The sequence below is a fragment of the Protopterus annectens genome, chromosome 4.part0 (assembly GCF_019279795.1).
Source record: "Protopterus annectens isolate FY-2018-M chromosome 4.part0, PAN1.0, whole genome shotgun sequence".
NCBI classification, from domain to species: Eukaryota; Metazoa; Chordata; order Ceratodontiformes; family Protopteridae; genus Protopterus; species Protopterus annectens.
In genome coordinates, this window is record NC_056733.1 from 1,772,420,296 (window position 1) to 1,772,435,471 (window position 15,176).

The 15,176-nt window shown below is 41.7% G+C and overlaps 1 protein-coding gene across 1 annotated transcript in view; it reads right to left on the bottom strand.

Annotated features, from left to right (window-relative positions):
- LARP1 (La ribonucleoprotein 1, translational regulator) overlaps window positions 1-15,176 on the bottom strand; it is a 3,464,554-nt gene that overhangs the window by 1,249,246 nt on the left and 2,200,132 nt on the right. The window contains exon 13 of the mRNA XM_044069481.1: window positions 1,551-1,756. Coding sequence (XP_043925416.1) covers window positions 1,551-1,756 — 206 coding nt within the window. The remainder of the gene's footprint in view (window positions 1-1,550; window positions 1,757-15,176) is intronic.

Sequence of the window (15,176 nt, forward strand, 5' to 3'; positions counted from 1 at the left end):
TCTCCTCTAACTTTTCTTGGCAATTCAGATTAGCACAAATATGTTTTGCTCCCCCCTACCACTCCTTTTGCCCAACAGTTCTACTACACTTTGACTGTAGATACTATGCCATGCACACCACACCCAACAGTGCTCAATGCTGACTTAAGGGTGATTTATTACACAGTTTAGACTATTTCAGTCCAATCAACAATATAGAGGTAGCCACATATTTGTCTTACCATTTGCTAATTACCTCCTCTCCCTCATTTGCAGGATTCCACCAAGTCTCACCATACATCATACACTTCCTTTCTTCAATGGAAGTTTCCCTGTTGTCCTGTCCAAAGGCCAGTCACCCCTGGGCCTTCTGTAAAAGTAGGTCACAGGCCTAGTAGGATTACCAGATATGTAAAAGTATGCATCTTCTAGACAACGTACACAGTAATATTTCCACAGTGCATTTTAACCATTTGCTCTAACAATTATTTAGTGTGATCACAGCAATAAGACACATTCCAAACAATCGGTGCTAGGAAGAACTGTTTTTGTCTTTGCTGTATCACAGACTGTCTCAACCTGCTTCTACAAGTGATTTTCTTGAATGATTCTACATATGAAAATTAAATGTGTTACAGACTGCTGACATACATTAGGGAAAGTATTAAGAAATCATTTCAAATGACTAGCGACGAACCAAAGTGAAACTCTGACTATCTAGGTTACATAGGATAACAAACAGCAAGGTAACTTACAGCTGACAGTGTGGAAGCCCCACCTTCTAAAGGAACAATTTAGAGAGCCATCTTCTTTAGAAACTTGTGTATATATGTAGGAAGTTAACTCAGACTTCAGAAGTCACAGGTGAATCCCCAACCCTCCCCTCCTCTTATTTTTCGCTAGAGGATATTTTCTTGCTAAAATGGAATGAAATGGAACAAGAGTATTAACACAGGCAACTTCAGCATTTAGGAATTCGGGCACAGAGCTGACACTGAAATGCAAACCAGTAAGCTTAGTGCAAAACTAATGATCTCTCAGACTGTAAAGATCCACAGGCATTCTATTAACTGACAATATGAGTAGTTCTTTGCTACGCTGTGGAACACAAAGGCTTTCATGTCTCCATATATGAAGTCAATACAATACAATAATGGAAGTCAAAAAACATTCAAAATTCTACAGTTTAAATTGTGTACTGTAAAGCATTATCACCTTAAATGTTACTATGAATGAGAATAATAAACAAAAAGTTACCTGCTATGGAACTCATTATTTTCATGTTACAACTTCAGTATGAATGGTTTGTACATGCATAATCTCTTATTTTACAATGCTTAACTTATTTTGCATTTCAAAATAAATGAGTTGAGCAAAACTCAACTCCTGATCATAAAACAGTTAAAGTTACTACTTTCCACTGCAACAGCACCTTATGAAGTGGGGAAGAGATGTTCTTTTTAAAATCCCTGTAAAAACATCATATTCCCAAAATGTAAAAGACACCATTTTCACAAAAAATAAAATGGAACCTATTAATTTACCTACATTATGAAAATGATGAATACTACCTTAGAATCTATTGTCCGTCCTTCTTTAACAACGGGATAAAACCTAGGGGTCAGCGTGGGATCCTTGAGACGTGGAGTGCGAGGAGTTCGAGGGGTTCTGGCATTGCGATAGTTAGGTGACTCTGGCACAGTTGTTGGTAATGAGCGAGCCATAGCAGAAGGTTCTGGGGCCCCAAACAGTTTATTGGCCAAAGCATCTGTAGCAACTGGAAAAAAATATATATATATTTATATATAAGTTGCAAGGTACAACAAACCTAAAACAGTCTCTCTCTTGTTTTAACCAGTTCTTAAAAGCCAAACACATCAAAAGTTTGAAGTTCCAAAATGTACTAACCTCCAATCTTATTCAAGTCAGTTTAGTGTTATAAATCACAAATGCACAAAGCCTCCAGATATATTTTAGCCTTTTCAGAGAAACTTAAAAGTAGTCAATACGAATGGGGCCCAACTACACAACTTAGATGCTACTTCACACTAAAGAGCAGCAAGCAATACTCTGAGCCATCAGAAATCTGCCTACCACTACTTTTTCTTCTCAAATCCAGCCTTATGAACAAGTGATAAAAGTTAACTTGCCTGAGATGAGAATCACAAGAATATGCCCAATGGCAGCAATCTTTCCCCCACAATAACAGTGAACACAAGGCAAAAAAAAAAAAATGCGTCCTTTTAGAAGCAATGCAGTAGGGCATAATGGGCAGGATGGAAACAAGACATTCTTAGCAAAAAACAGTGCCCTTTTTCACACAACTTATTTACATATGTGTAAAATGTGTGTGTGTGCATCCATGCGCACAGGCCTAAGTTGAAAAAATGTTCATGGACATTCCTTGCAATAATCACCCAAAAGCTTGCACACAGCAAATAAGGTCTCCGTAGCAGGGTACAGGTGCAGAACATACAAGGCTTTTTAAATTACCTTATAATGAAAAGAAAAAAAATACAAAATAAAAATACCCTACAAAAAGACTCTTAAAAGCAGAAACCCTCAGGAATACGACAGCATCCTGCATAACAGCCAGAAGTTTTATATAATAATATGGAGCATGATTATACAAGACAACCAACTCCTATCATTCCTACCCTGACATGTTAAAAGATGACCTCCTCTTCCCTTAAGGCAGAAGTTTTTACTAAAACCATAAAAATAAGAGCAGCAGATTAATGACTTGACCATCCATGATTCTGGTGCATAAGATTAAAAATAGGAAATGGTTTAATAGATGGAACATCATTTATCAAGTGGTGAAACACATCAACTACATTTACATTCCAAGACTAGGCTGGATGAGGTGAGGTGAGGACAGTCTTACAGGAAAAGCAAAAACAGGAGCCTTGGGAATAACCACTTTATAGCTGAAACAGATGGGGGCATGGGTAACAGTCCATGTGCTCATGCAGAAGTATTAGGATTTGCAAGGACGCTGTTAAATGAATACACCAACTTACACACCTACATGGAAAAAATGTCATTCTCCACACTTCATAAAGATTATGTCCTTGTAAGAGCCAATACTATTTCCTGAACATGGCAAACCTTTACAGTACCATAAACCACTTACATGGAGACATCTGTGAGCAGCTCACATATGCATGGGCAAAACCATGAAAGTACACAAGCAAATGAGTTATCACATTTACTTGCAAAAGGCCAATACCACAAGCTGCTGTGTCACCACGCTAATGGGAGAGACAGCAAGAAATAGATCACAGAGCAAACAGAAAAGGCAACAAACCCTTATGATCAGAGCTGATGCTGATCAGGACTTCTACAGCAAGAACATCATTAAACAAGTTGATCAAGGTGAAATAATCACTCCATAGACTGTATTTCTATTTGGGAGGAACAGTAAGCTGGACTGGGCAACTCAAGAGAAGGTATAAGGACAAGGAAGTATTTTCATCAAAAACTACCATGTGTGGTTTTAATACAGCATTACATACTAGTTTGTTCAAGACATTGCATCAGCATTAGGTTATGGTCGACAATGTGACAATATAGTTGAGTAAGAGTTTAGTATAACACTACAGACATCTGAATAAACCAATGTCGCAGTATTGCTTACCAACGGGAAGTATCCTGCCAAGGTACGATATATCCTGTAAGTCTAGCAAACCTTGGGTGTCTTGCTTCATCTCATAATGTACAGCAACCTACAATCTATAAGAGAGACCAAGTACTGATACACAAGGAATGTGTGGACAGAGTTCCTTTGGTCACAAAAAAGGTATTTGAGACTAAAAGCCCAGGAAAAGGGACTCTGGTATACAGGAACAGAGAGGGGGAGAATAGGTTCACATCAGTCAAGGAACAAGGGGAGGGAAAGAGAGAGGGTGCATTTACTAAAATAGTGATTATCTGAACATCTACTTTTACAGCAACTACTTGCACAGTTGCACTATGTTCATTTGATCATGTTTGTAGTATTGCTTAGTAAACGGGAAGATTCCTGAAAGCTTTCATACTGACTAGGAAGAGGTCTGAAAGGTGCAGAATGCCATGAAGAATGGATTTGGGGAAAAAAAAACAAAGTTCTGGCCTTAGAAAAGGCATCTATCCTGTAGTGCTTAATAAAGGTGTAAAGAGATGGAAAACAAACTACTCCTAGAATAATTCTTTAGCCCAGGTATTTGAACAGGCAACATCTCTAGCATAATAAGCTCTTATCTGGCCCTACATAAAAAGTGCAAGAAAATGATACACAGCAACAGAAACCCATCTGGAAACTGTTTGTTTTGATAAAGGAAAGAAAGAAGTTATGTCTTACCATAACGTCCCATCTATGTTGTTGATCTTCTTCCACTCATCACTGATGGGTTAGGTTCTGAGACAAAGGAACCAAGTCGGCCAAATATCAAGCTTGCATATACCAAATACTCTCGAGCTAAGCTGCTACCCACAATGCCCTTCTCCCAGTTACCTCAGATCAAGTTTGCATGCAACAATACAGCAGTAAAAGCAGAGGGCACTTCTGCGCAAAAATCCTGAAAACACCACAAGAACCCATAAGATCCACCAGGAGCCTTTCGTGGGGGATGGAGGTTGGGATGTGATGAATAGAAGATCAACAACACAGATGGAACGTTATGGTAAGACATAATCTTCATCTGATGTTGTTAATCTGCTTCTCATTCATCACTGTTGGGGGTTGATGAATAGCACATCCTCTGTGTACTGGTGTTGAATGAATCAAGAGTTTATCCTCAAAGGGTTCAGCAGACATCTCCAGATGTGGGTGAATGAGAGAGCCCTTCCTGTTGTGTGAGGTCCACCTTGTGAGGCAATCTTAGGTAATTGCCTTTGGCAAGAGATTGAATAAGGGGAACTAATGCTTTGGCCAAAAGTGAGTCACCAGCAAGATTCTTGGCTTGTCCTCTGATTTTATAGGGAGGACTTTGATGGAGGAGAAGGAGAGAATGCACAGTTAGCCCAGTCCCTTCAAGAAATGGGAAGGTGTCCACTCCAGACTAGTGAGGACAGATCTGGAGCAGAAAACTGCAATTGTCTGGTTCTGGGGGGAGGTAAATAGATTCATTTGAGGTGTGCCCACTTTGGTGACAACAAAATGTCTAGAACTCCATCTCTATGCAAATATCCACTGCAGACAGATGCAGAGATGAAGGGATCTGCTGAGGGAGTTATCCGCTGATGGTTGTCCTGGGCTGAATATAGAGCTGCTCTGCAGTGAGATGATGTGCTTGAGAGGCCCCAGGCTCCCCTTCATTCCTTGCATTTACATAGCCCTGTGGAGCCAGTAAGACCTGCCCCCATTTCTCTTGTTGATGCAACATCCCAAAGTAATGTTGCCTGTGAAGATTTGGTGGGGTCTGAAGTTTGCATAGCAAGAGAGGGGATAAAGATCTGTGTAGGAGCCAGGAATGGACCACAGTCATCTCCTTGGTGTTGATATGCTTTTTGCTGGAGGGAGGGCTCCCATTAGGCTGCTGCACCTTATGGAGGCCACATCTCATAAAGGTTGCTCCCCACCCTAGATCGGAGGTATCTTTGTGCATATGTATTGTATTGGGCTGCTGTGGGTTTGCAGCCGGTAGGCCTGGAGTTATGTATGGAGTACTTCTGCTGGCTCTACTCACCCCTCCAGTTCTGTCTTTCAGTACACATGTTAAGAACGCAGGTACCTGAAAGTCTCACGGGCTGTCTGTGTTGTGACCAGACTTTTTAGGTACCACTGGAACTTCCTCATTTGCAGCCTGGCTTGTGGTAGCATAGGAATTTATTGGCTGCTTATGTATGGGGCTCAGGGAAGCATGCATGAACTACCTGGCTGGAAGAGGTGGGTGAGCTGGATAGAGGTCATGTGAAGTGGCTTGACTAGGGAAGATACTTTTAATCCTGAGTAGAAGGAAAGCCTTCCAGTCAGTTCTTATCCTGCAGCCCAGGAAAGCTGGGTTTTTGTCTTGGGCTGGAGTAGAGGGATGATTTTACCAGGTTGGAGAGTGAACCCAAGCAATTCTGAGTAGGGACATGGTGATTAGTAGGTAAGTTTCCTCAGGAGAGACTTGCCTCTTCTGCTAGAATGAGGAGTGTCGTCTAGATAGGGGTAGATGTGAATGCCTTTTTGGGTGTTCTTACCCAGTAGGCTACTGGGCGGGGCTAAGGAACCAGAAGACTCTGGTAGAGTGGATAAAACCAGAAGGGCAAGGGAGTAATTAAGAAAAGTGTGAAGAAGGAGGTCCAGCAAAACACAAATACTTCCCAGAAGTTTGGGTGGATGGGAATGTGGAGGTATGCCCTCCTTCAGGTCTCAAAAGTGGCCATGAAGGCTTTAGGGTGGCAACAGGTGGAAGAAGGCTTTGCAGTGGATAACATTCTGAAGGAAGGGAACTTCAAGAAAAGAGATTTAGGAAGAATAAATCCAGAATGGGCCTCCAAAAGGGCCATCCTTGGCACTAGGAATAGCCCCAGTAAAACCCCACTCAGCTTCTAATGGGCAGCTGGAGGGGAAAGTGTTCTATGGTCTACACTAGCGAGTAGTTCTTGGATAACCTGAGGGAATTAGATGTAGTTGTTTTTGGGAGGGGAAGAGGATGCTCTTGTGGGGAGGCTTTCCTGCCAGGAGATGAAGTATCCTTTTTCCACTAATAAGCCAGTACCCAGTAATGTAAAATGCCTTTTTTTCCGTGAAGGAGAAGACAGACTGAGAGAGGCGGGGCTGAGAGGTGGGAGATGGCTGAGGCAGCTCACACACGATTGTTTCTTGCCTTGAAAAAAGGGCTGCACCTAGGCTGTAGGTTGAGGAGGGCTCCCTGGACCCCTCACTTATGTCTAGAAGTGGATACAGCAGGTGAATGGAGCTGGGGCTCTTTCTGACAAAGGAGGTTTTGCAGGGTAGATTTCATAGAAAATTTAGGGACTGGGGAGATCCTTGCAATGTTTTAGGTTCCTGAAGTCTCCTTTTGCTTTTCCTATAGAGGCTTAAAACAGTTCAGAAGCAGAACTGTTTGTCAAAACAGAATTTGTTGTCCCAGTGGTGCATCCAAAATCATGGTTTGAAAAATCTTTCAGGAAGGTGGGGCTGGAAGCCCACAAGCCATGAGGTACCTGGAAGCAGAACAGGTGCTTTGAAAGCTGCAGAACTAGCAGAGGCTTCAGCTGCATCATAGCTACACTTCATAGCCAGTATCTTTGGCAACCTGAGAATGCCAAGGACACTTGGCTTAGATGGTACCTGAGAATTTATTGGGGAGGGAGTCAGTGGCATGGAGGAAAGCAAAGGAAGAAACTCTGACTGACCAAAATCTAGGAGCTATATTTGACCAGGTGGGTTTTGGTAATTGATAGCCCTAAAAAGCCAGTGCTATTTGAAGATGTGCGCATCTTTTCCCCAGTCTGCCCACAACTTTGCTGTATACTCTTGTTCTGAAGCGCAAGAGGAAGGGAAGGTATAGGCTGGACTGATTGTCAGGGGGGCCACCGGTAATGAGCTGCAGGATCTGCCATTGATGCAACTACTATGAGGAATCTAAGCTACTCATCAGGGAGGACCCAACCTTTTGTAAAAGCGGTCCAAGTCTTTTGGGAGCTGGTGACTGTGATTCTGGTGCTTTTGAGAGCTACATGCAAATGCACCCCAGATAGGCTGGAGATCTACCACAGGAGGTGGATAGCCGAGGAGGGAGGGAGTGATTCCACTCTAGGAGTAATTCAAAATACCTCCAACTGGACTTATGTCATCAACATCAGGAAGTTGGTATCCCACTTGGAAGTACTCCCTCTCTTAGTAATTGTTTCAAAAGAAATGTCTTCCAGGTGGAGAATTTTCCTCTAGGGAATCCCCTCATCTGGAGAATAAGTAGTCCAAAGGGGAAGCTTAATCTGTGAGGAAGTAGTTGACAGAACTCATCTGAGGATAGTGAAGGAGAATTCTTCCTCCCTGGGTGTGGATAGGTTAGGATGGAAACTAGCTGGAGTCTGGCCTGGGGCTGAGGGCAGAGCAGTGTAGCAGCTGGAGAGAGAGGAGCTGAAGGCCTAAGAGCCATAAAAAGGCCTGCAAGCAAAGACTTTGGGAGAAAAGGAATGCCAGTCTGGCTGCTCCTTCAGAGGAAGCAGATAGAAATGCTTAGTTTTTTTTGTTTACTCTAAGAGGAGGGCTTTGGGCTTGAGAAACAGACGGCCTAGTATCAAGCTATCTGGCCTGTAGGAGAGGATTCCAATTCCCTGGACTGCAGGCGGGCGTCCGGTGGAGCCTTGTTCCCCTGGCTGAAGCCAATATCCGAACAACTTTCCAAAGACATGCTCACCGGTGGTTCCGGGCGGCTTCCATAAGGGTAGCTCATTGAAAGCTCTAGGGTTCTAAGTGTGGACATCCTCAACCCCTAAATTGGTGGCTGGCATGGAACGTCCTAATAAACGGAGGGACAGAAGTGGTAGGCGCTTGCAACCTTAGTCTTTTCTTTTCAGGCAGTTTCTGCCTCGGGACGGGCCGGAGCTCTTGGATCCATACATAGGGCCAAGTATTTAATCTCTGGTTCTGAGGTAAAGTTTTAAGGCTGCCAGACAAATTATCACGGAAGGGTTTTCAGTGTCAAAATTGACTGGCAGATACTACAGGTGGTGTGTACGGCGTTCCTTAGCCTAAGCAGAACAATAACCAAGAGTCCGTTGAAAATCTTTGTTGCAGAATGTGAAGTCCACACCTACATCATCTCTTTCTAGCGAGACATCAGCTACCACAAGCGGGGTACTTTATCTTTAGACGTCTTGAGGGACAGCAGGAGTGAAGTGATCAATTCTTTGATCTCGACTGCGGCAGAAAAGTTCTGAGTCTGTGTGTGTGCAAACGCACGCTGGGTCACATTTAAGGCCCCTGGTTTTATGGCCCTGAGTGTGACACCCCACTCACCTGGCAACAAATTCAGGCTTAAGCTGGTATTGCACAGGAGCCAGATCATTCAGGTTGCCTGAGGCGGAAGAGTGATCCCACAGTAAGAATAACTGGAAACGCTATGGGAATGAAGGACATCTGTGGTTGCTATTTGACCAATTCTACATCTTGCAACCTCAGATTTCTGCCAGATCATTTTAGCTTCCTTTCTTCCTAGTACATCACACATCTATAATAGACAGTTGCTTTCAGATCCCACTACAAGTCCTTGTTGCCAAACCCTCACCTCAAAAGTAAACTGGATGGAAGTCAAAATGCACCCACCAAAATTGCAAGGTGTATTAAGTTTAAATATCATCCTCCCAACTCCCACTAGCCCCTTACTTATACATGCTCACTCCACAGTCCTATGAGTGACAGGGAAGAGATAAACCCTAAAGAGAGGAAAAAACTGGCTCCTTCAACGAGTGATCTCAAAGAAGTATTCAACCATAAGGCTTAAACATACAAGGAATCTGTAACTTTTGGGGAAGATTATGCCTTTAATAAGTTACCTGCAATCTTCCCTTCTTGTGACTGACATGTTTGCCACTCTCATTTTTGTTTCTAGCCACTGGTAACATCCTATCACTCTGGCAGCACATACCTGCTACTGTCATCAAAGCACTTTTCTGATATAATGCTTTACCTTATAGGTGTATAATTTGGTACAGTACAAGGTGAATTTTGTACTAATCTTGCAAAGTGTACAGTATTTGTAGTGTAACTCAGTCGTTAAACTTTATATATGCTGTCACTTTTTGTTCCATCTCCTTATAGCAGGTTGATAAATGTCATTCACAATGGACGTGTCAAAGTTACTATTACTGCATATTCATGAATTCTCTCTAGTATTATTAAAATAGAATGACTTGCCAGAAGCAGTGTTACTCTACCAGGTGTTGCCATGAAGCGAAGGGATGTACACATGGCCTTAATAGTGCTATCTGCTCAATGGCATTTGGAATTAAGAAACTGGCACACAAATGGAAGGCTACATACTGTTGACCAAAATGAGGAGTCCTAAAACGATTCATACGCACAGTTTATGTGACTCTACGAGCAACAAAACACATGGAGGGTTTAAGACTATGAGGTTGTTACACAAGCTTTATCCAATGGTCTTGGGTTTGATTCTCCCAGTCTCTGTTATTTATAATTGTAATTAAGAGCAAGTTACTTAATCAAATAGTGCTGCTCAGCAGTAAGTTACTTAGACAGTGTTCTGGAAAAAAAATATAAAAACAAAAAGACTCCCATCTGCATATTGCAAACAATTGTTCATGCGGATTATAGCCTGTATTTGTGAATTTGTTCTATTTTTCTTTTTTTGTGAATGTCTTCCGCATGGGTTGTGCCTGCAAATGGTTTTATACTGGATCAGTGTACTACCCTGTCAACAAACTTAAATAAATAACTTTACATACATTACATGCATACTGAAAGGGTATAGATGGTTTAACTTGACACTGCTTACTGGGTTTTAGATGGATAAAACAGAACAACAACAACAGAATGGTTATTTTACCTAAATGCTTTTCCAAGCTAGATGGAAAAGGATTCCGGCTTTTCTGTTAACCAGTCTTTATTTACAGAACCATGGGATGCCTCTAGGAATACATTCTGAAGAATGTAGTTAGGACTTAGAGCTTCTTACTGCCTGTTCCAAACTAAGAACAAAAATAACAATGTTAAAATTCAAACTCGATAATAACTTGTATCCAGTAAAGCTTTTATCTTTAGACAGTTCTTCATATTTTTGAAAAACTTTCCTTCAGATTTAATCATGTCACCAGACTGATTTAAAATGAACAGAATACCAGTCTTCTATGAAAAGATTTGGCCAGGATTATATGACCTGAGATGAAAGATTGGTTCTGATCTCCATTCCTCTGGAATATCCAACTTATATTTGAATAAGAAAAGAGCTAGAATCTAACCATGGAATATTTCTACTATATAATGATCATTTCTTTCCAACTTTATCAACAGCTGGAAGTCCATATCCAAATACTTTATAGAGCAACCTTCTGTAGAATGATTCTCTTCTGGATAGCTTTAGTAAGCTTTTGGGTTTCTATTGATCCTGGAATAGAGGGCGAACCGTTTGCTTCTACACCCGTCCGCCGTCCAGTTCGGGTTTATTCCAGCCTTTTTCTGTGGCACTGAAGTCAAATGAATCATCAATATCAGACCAGCCATCATACACCGAGGATCTTAGAGTTCTTGCAACAACAGTTAAGCTCTCCTGTTCACAGAATTCCAGGCAAAGTTCAACATCTGCTCTAACATGCCCTAAACTATCTTTTAGAGTTATCACTTGTCAAGCATTTATAACAAAAGATAACCCATGAATACCTAATGGAAATCTTCTTGAATTGTTTCATAGGTTTTTCATGTGAATCAATAATCCCACTCAAAATGTTTCTGTACCAGAGTAGATCTCTTCATTGGTGGACCATAGTGCAAGCGTATTAATACATTTGGGTTGTTAGGATTTATGTAATCAACATTCAGGCTGCCTCACTACGTCTGGGCAAAAGTTACTCTCAAAACTTCATCCACTTCTATATGGGCTTCTGCAGCATGACATGATGTCTCCTGTAATCCGAGTCCCTTTAGAGACACATAACGGAAAAAAATGACAACGCTTGCATTTTTTTTCTATATAGCTCATTTACAAATCAGCAGCTGCACTTTGGCCAATGTCAATTCTTATTTGCCAACAGGAAAACATGATGAAAAAACAACAGATTGAAAATAATGTGTATTGAACAAAATAGAAACAACGCATGTCAACACACTTTTATCTCAGTATGCGGTATTTATTTATTTCTAACTGAAAGGACCACCGGTACAGAAGGATACAGTCTTGACTGGAAGTTTGATTAGAGACCCCAGCCTGGAGAAGCCAGCTGTGGTAGGGGGAAAGAGGAAGGGTTAAGGTTACAGCTCTGCCACGCTTAGAGATGGGGTGGGGGGAAAGGAACTTGTGAGCACTAAGGGCACTACTAGGTGGTACTATCTCCTGGTGGAGACCAAAAGAGCACTTCATGTGATGTGAGGTGAAGGAGGGGCAAGCCTGCTTGGAGGAATGCCTTTGTGAAATAAGGTGCATCCTCTGCAGAGCGCGACTGCATACCCCATGTGATTAACTGCATATGGTGAGTTTGGGTTGGGAGCAAATGTAGGCATGCCTGATTTTTTCAAAAATGGATTTCGATAGTGTGAGTAGAGAGGGACTATATGAGAATAGTGTTCAATTCAGTATTATCTAAGTCCTAGAAGCTGGAACAGCTGGACCTTCGAGGGTGATTGAAGCCTAAGAATATATAAAGAGTTTGTAGAAGTTACTTGGCAGGAGAAAAAAGGAAGGAGATTACTAAGGTGAAGATTAATGACCTTAAAAGTAATCAGTGTTAAGTTGGACTGGGAGTCATTTTGCTTTGATTATAGTATGGTAGTGATATTCTGTTCTAGGGGAGAGGATAACATAATTTGTCTGGAAATAGTTTGAAGTGAGGTTAGTATTTTTTTGAGATGCCAAGTTGCACTATTGGGAGATTGTATACAAAATGGCTATAAAAAAATCCTTTTACCAATAGCTGAGAGCATTTTAGTCCTGAAGATGAACTTGTTGGATTTCTGACCTTGTTGTGAAATGTGAAATTGGAAAATTAGTTGTTGATCCTGTCAAAGTTCATATTTGAAGTAACTAGTGGTCTGAAATGGAGTTCGATTTTTTGCAATAAACTCTATTTTTAGGAATAGTGAAAGTTTGTGCCAGTTCCAAACCATTACACGCACACACACACACATAATATATATATATATATATATATATATATATATATATATATATATATATATATATATATGGTTTCACTATAATGTGCCGAGTTACTGAAAACCTCGAACTCAGATGGTCAACACCATGATCGAGTTTTCAGAAACTTGAAATTCAACTGAAATAAAAAATGTCAAACACATCATTCAGGCAGGGCGGCAAAGCTCTGCACCCCCCACACCTTACTTAAAACATGCCCAATGCCAAGATAGTTGCAATAGTGAAAGGGAACCTCCCTGTACGCGCCTGTATGCATAAACATTGGTGAGAGTTCCATTTCCTTTGCTATAGTGCGATCACAGAGATGGTATATTGTGAAGTGTAGCATGCAAGGGACTTCTGCAAAAATCCTATATTAAACTAAATTTGAGTCTTTTAACACTTCATACTGAAGTTTAAACCACGATCATATGGTCTCGACTCATATGTAGTTCGGTGTTTTTAGTGTAATCCTTGACAACTAGCGAACCATATGTTTACTGTTTGTCCTAATTGAAAGACTGAATGCCCTTAATTCGATATTTGCAACAATCTAAAAAATGTTGAACCTTTCACAATAATGAATGCACACTAGGCATTCACAATGTTGTGAATTGTCATTTTGAATGCAGATGACATCAGTGGGGGATCGTGGGAAATGTACCCTTTCCTCACTGTGTGCGTATCTCGAGTTTGCACACAGGGGCAGTAGGTGTGTGGGGGGCTGCTCATTGGGATGGCCGGGGCTGCCTCATGCAAAATGAACAAGTTTTGTATATGCAGTAAATGAAAAAGTAAACAGAGTGAATACGATGCAATCTAATGAAACTGAAAAAATAATAGTAAATGGGCTCTCTTTAAATGAAATGCAGTAACCAGAAACTTTTTTACCTCTTAATTAGTTCTATTAGTTTTTATTAGCTTTTATTAACATGTTAATTGAAAAATTGTATAATTAGTTTGTTTTAATTTGGCGCCTTTTCTTAGAATTACTTGTATAAATAGATGGTTTGAATTTTACATGTATTGTCTGATGAAGCGTGGTGGTGACCACGCGAAAGCGCCATAATAAAACGTTTTCATGCTTTCGAATATTGGATTATTTACTTCTTACTACAAGAAATAGAAGTCACTGCTCCTGATTCATTGATTTGTTGTTGCATTTTCGTGCTCTTCATATGCCTATCGCCTACTGACTAAGTGAGGCTCCTGCTTTTGACTCATTGATTTGCCGTTGCATTACATTTGGGATTTTTGTTTGGCTTGGATATATCAGGACTTCCTAGAATCTCGTGGTGAGAGAGCCTGGTTGATTTCTTCATTTGTTGTTCCGGTTACAGGCATTCTCTCTTCAGCCGTCGGTGAAGAGTTTTTTTTTTTATGTTTAATGGATTACCACCTATGTGGTAATTCGGGGTGAACATGTCTTTCCCAAAGGGTAGGTCTATACCTTCCCTGGCATGTAGCTTCAGGCCATGGCTCTGGCACCAGGTATCCATTTCTATGAGACCTCAGGTGGATGTTCGCGTCTGATGGGGTGTTGAGTATGGTGGCCAGTTTGCAGTCATCTGCATACCTTGTCTGCCACAATCCCCCTATGTTTGCATGCATGTCGGAAAGAATGTCGAACAGGAGGGGCCCAGGACTGAGCCCTGTGGGCCACCACTGACCAGCTTGGAGTCTGACATGGCACCAGGAACACTAACCCTGTGGGTTTTGACCCCATCCGGTTGGCAAACCATCGTGACATATGTCTCTACATCTACGCTGGTGAGCCTTTCTATGATGCCCAGCGTGGAGTGTGGTTCAAACGCTGTCGCCAGGTCACAGTCTCAAACCGACGCACTTCATCAATGGCCTTAGTGGCTCCTCCAAACAGGTCGACCAGGTTCGGGAGGCAGGATCTGCCCTTGGCTAAGCCAATGTGGGTATGTTCCAGTATTTGTCATACACCAATGTCTTTATTTATGGGCTCCATTATGGACCCTCCATAGCTTTGCAGACAAGGCTTGTCAAGTTTATAGGGCAGGGATATACAGAGTCCATAGGAGCACTACCTTGGTGGAGTGGGACCACAGTTGCCAGATGCCATCCATCGGGTACGTAGCCTGTAGTAAGGCTAAGATTAAACAGCAGCCTTATGTGCAGGGTGAGGCCCTCATTGAGGTTGTGTAGCACACAGCCGGGGACACCATCTGTCCCATTGATGCTGTGTTCACTGCTTTACAGATATCAGTTCTCACCTGGGCATTTGAGATGTTTGGGAGGCTAGACTCTGGTAGGATAGATACGTCACCTCTTGGGGGGGGTGGGAGGGTAGATGTATGCACGGAACCTGTCTGCCAGTTTGTTGGCAATGTCTGTGGGTTCAGTGATCATTGTACCATTCTGGACTAATTCCGAGCATAACTG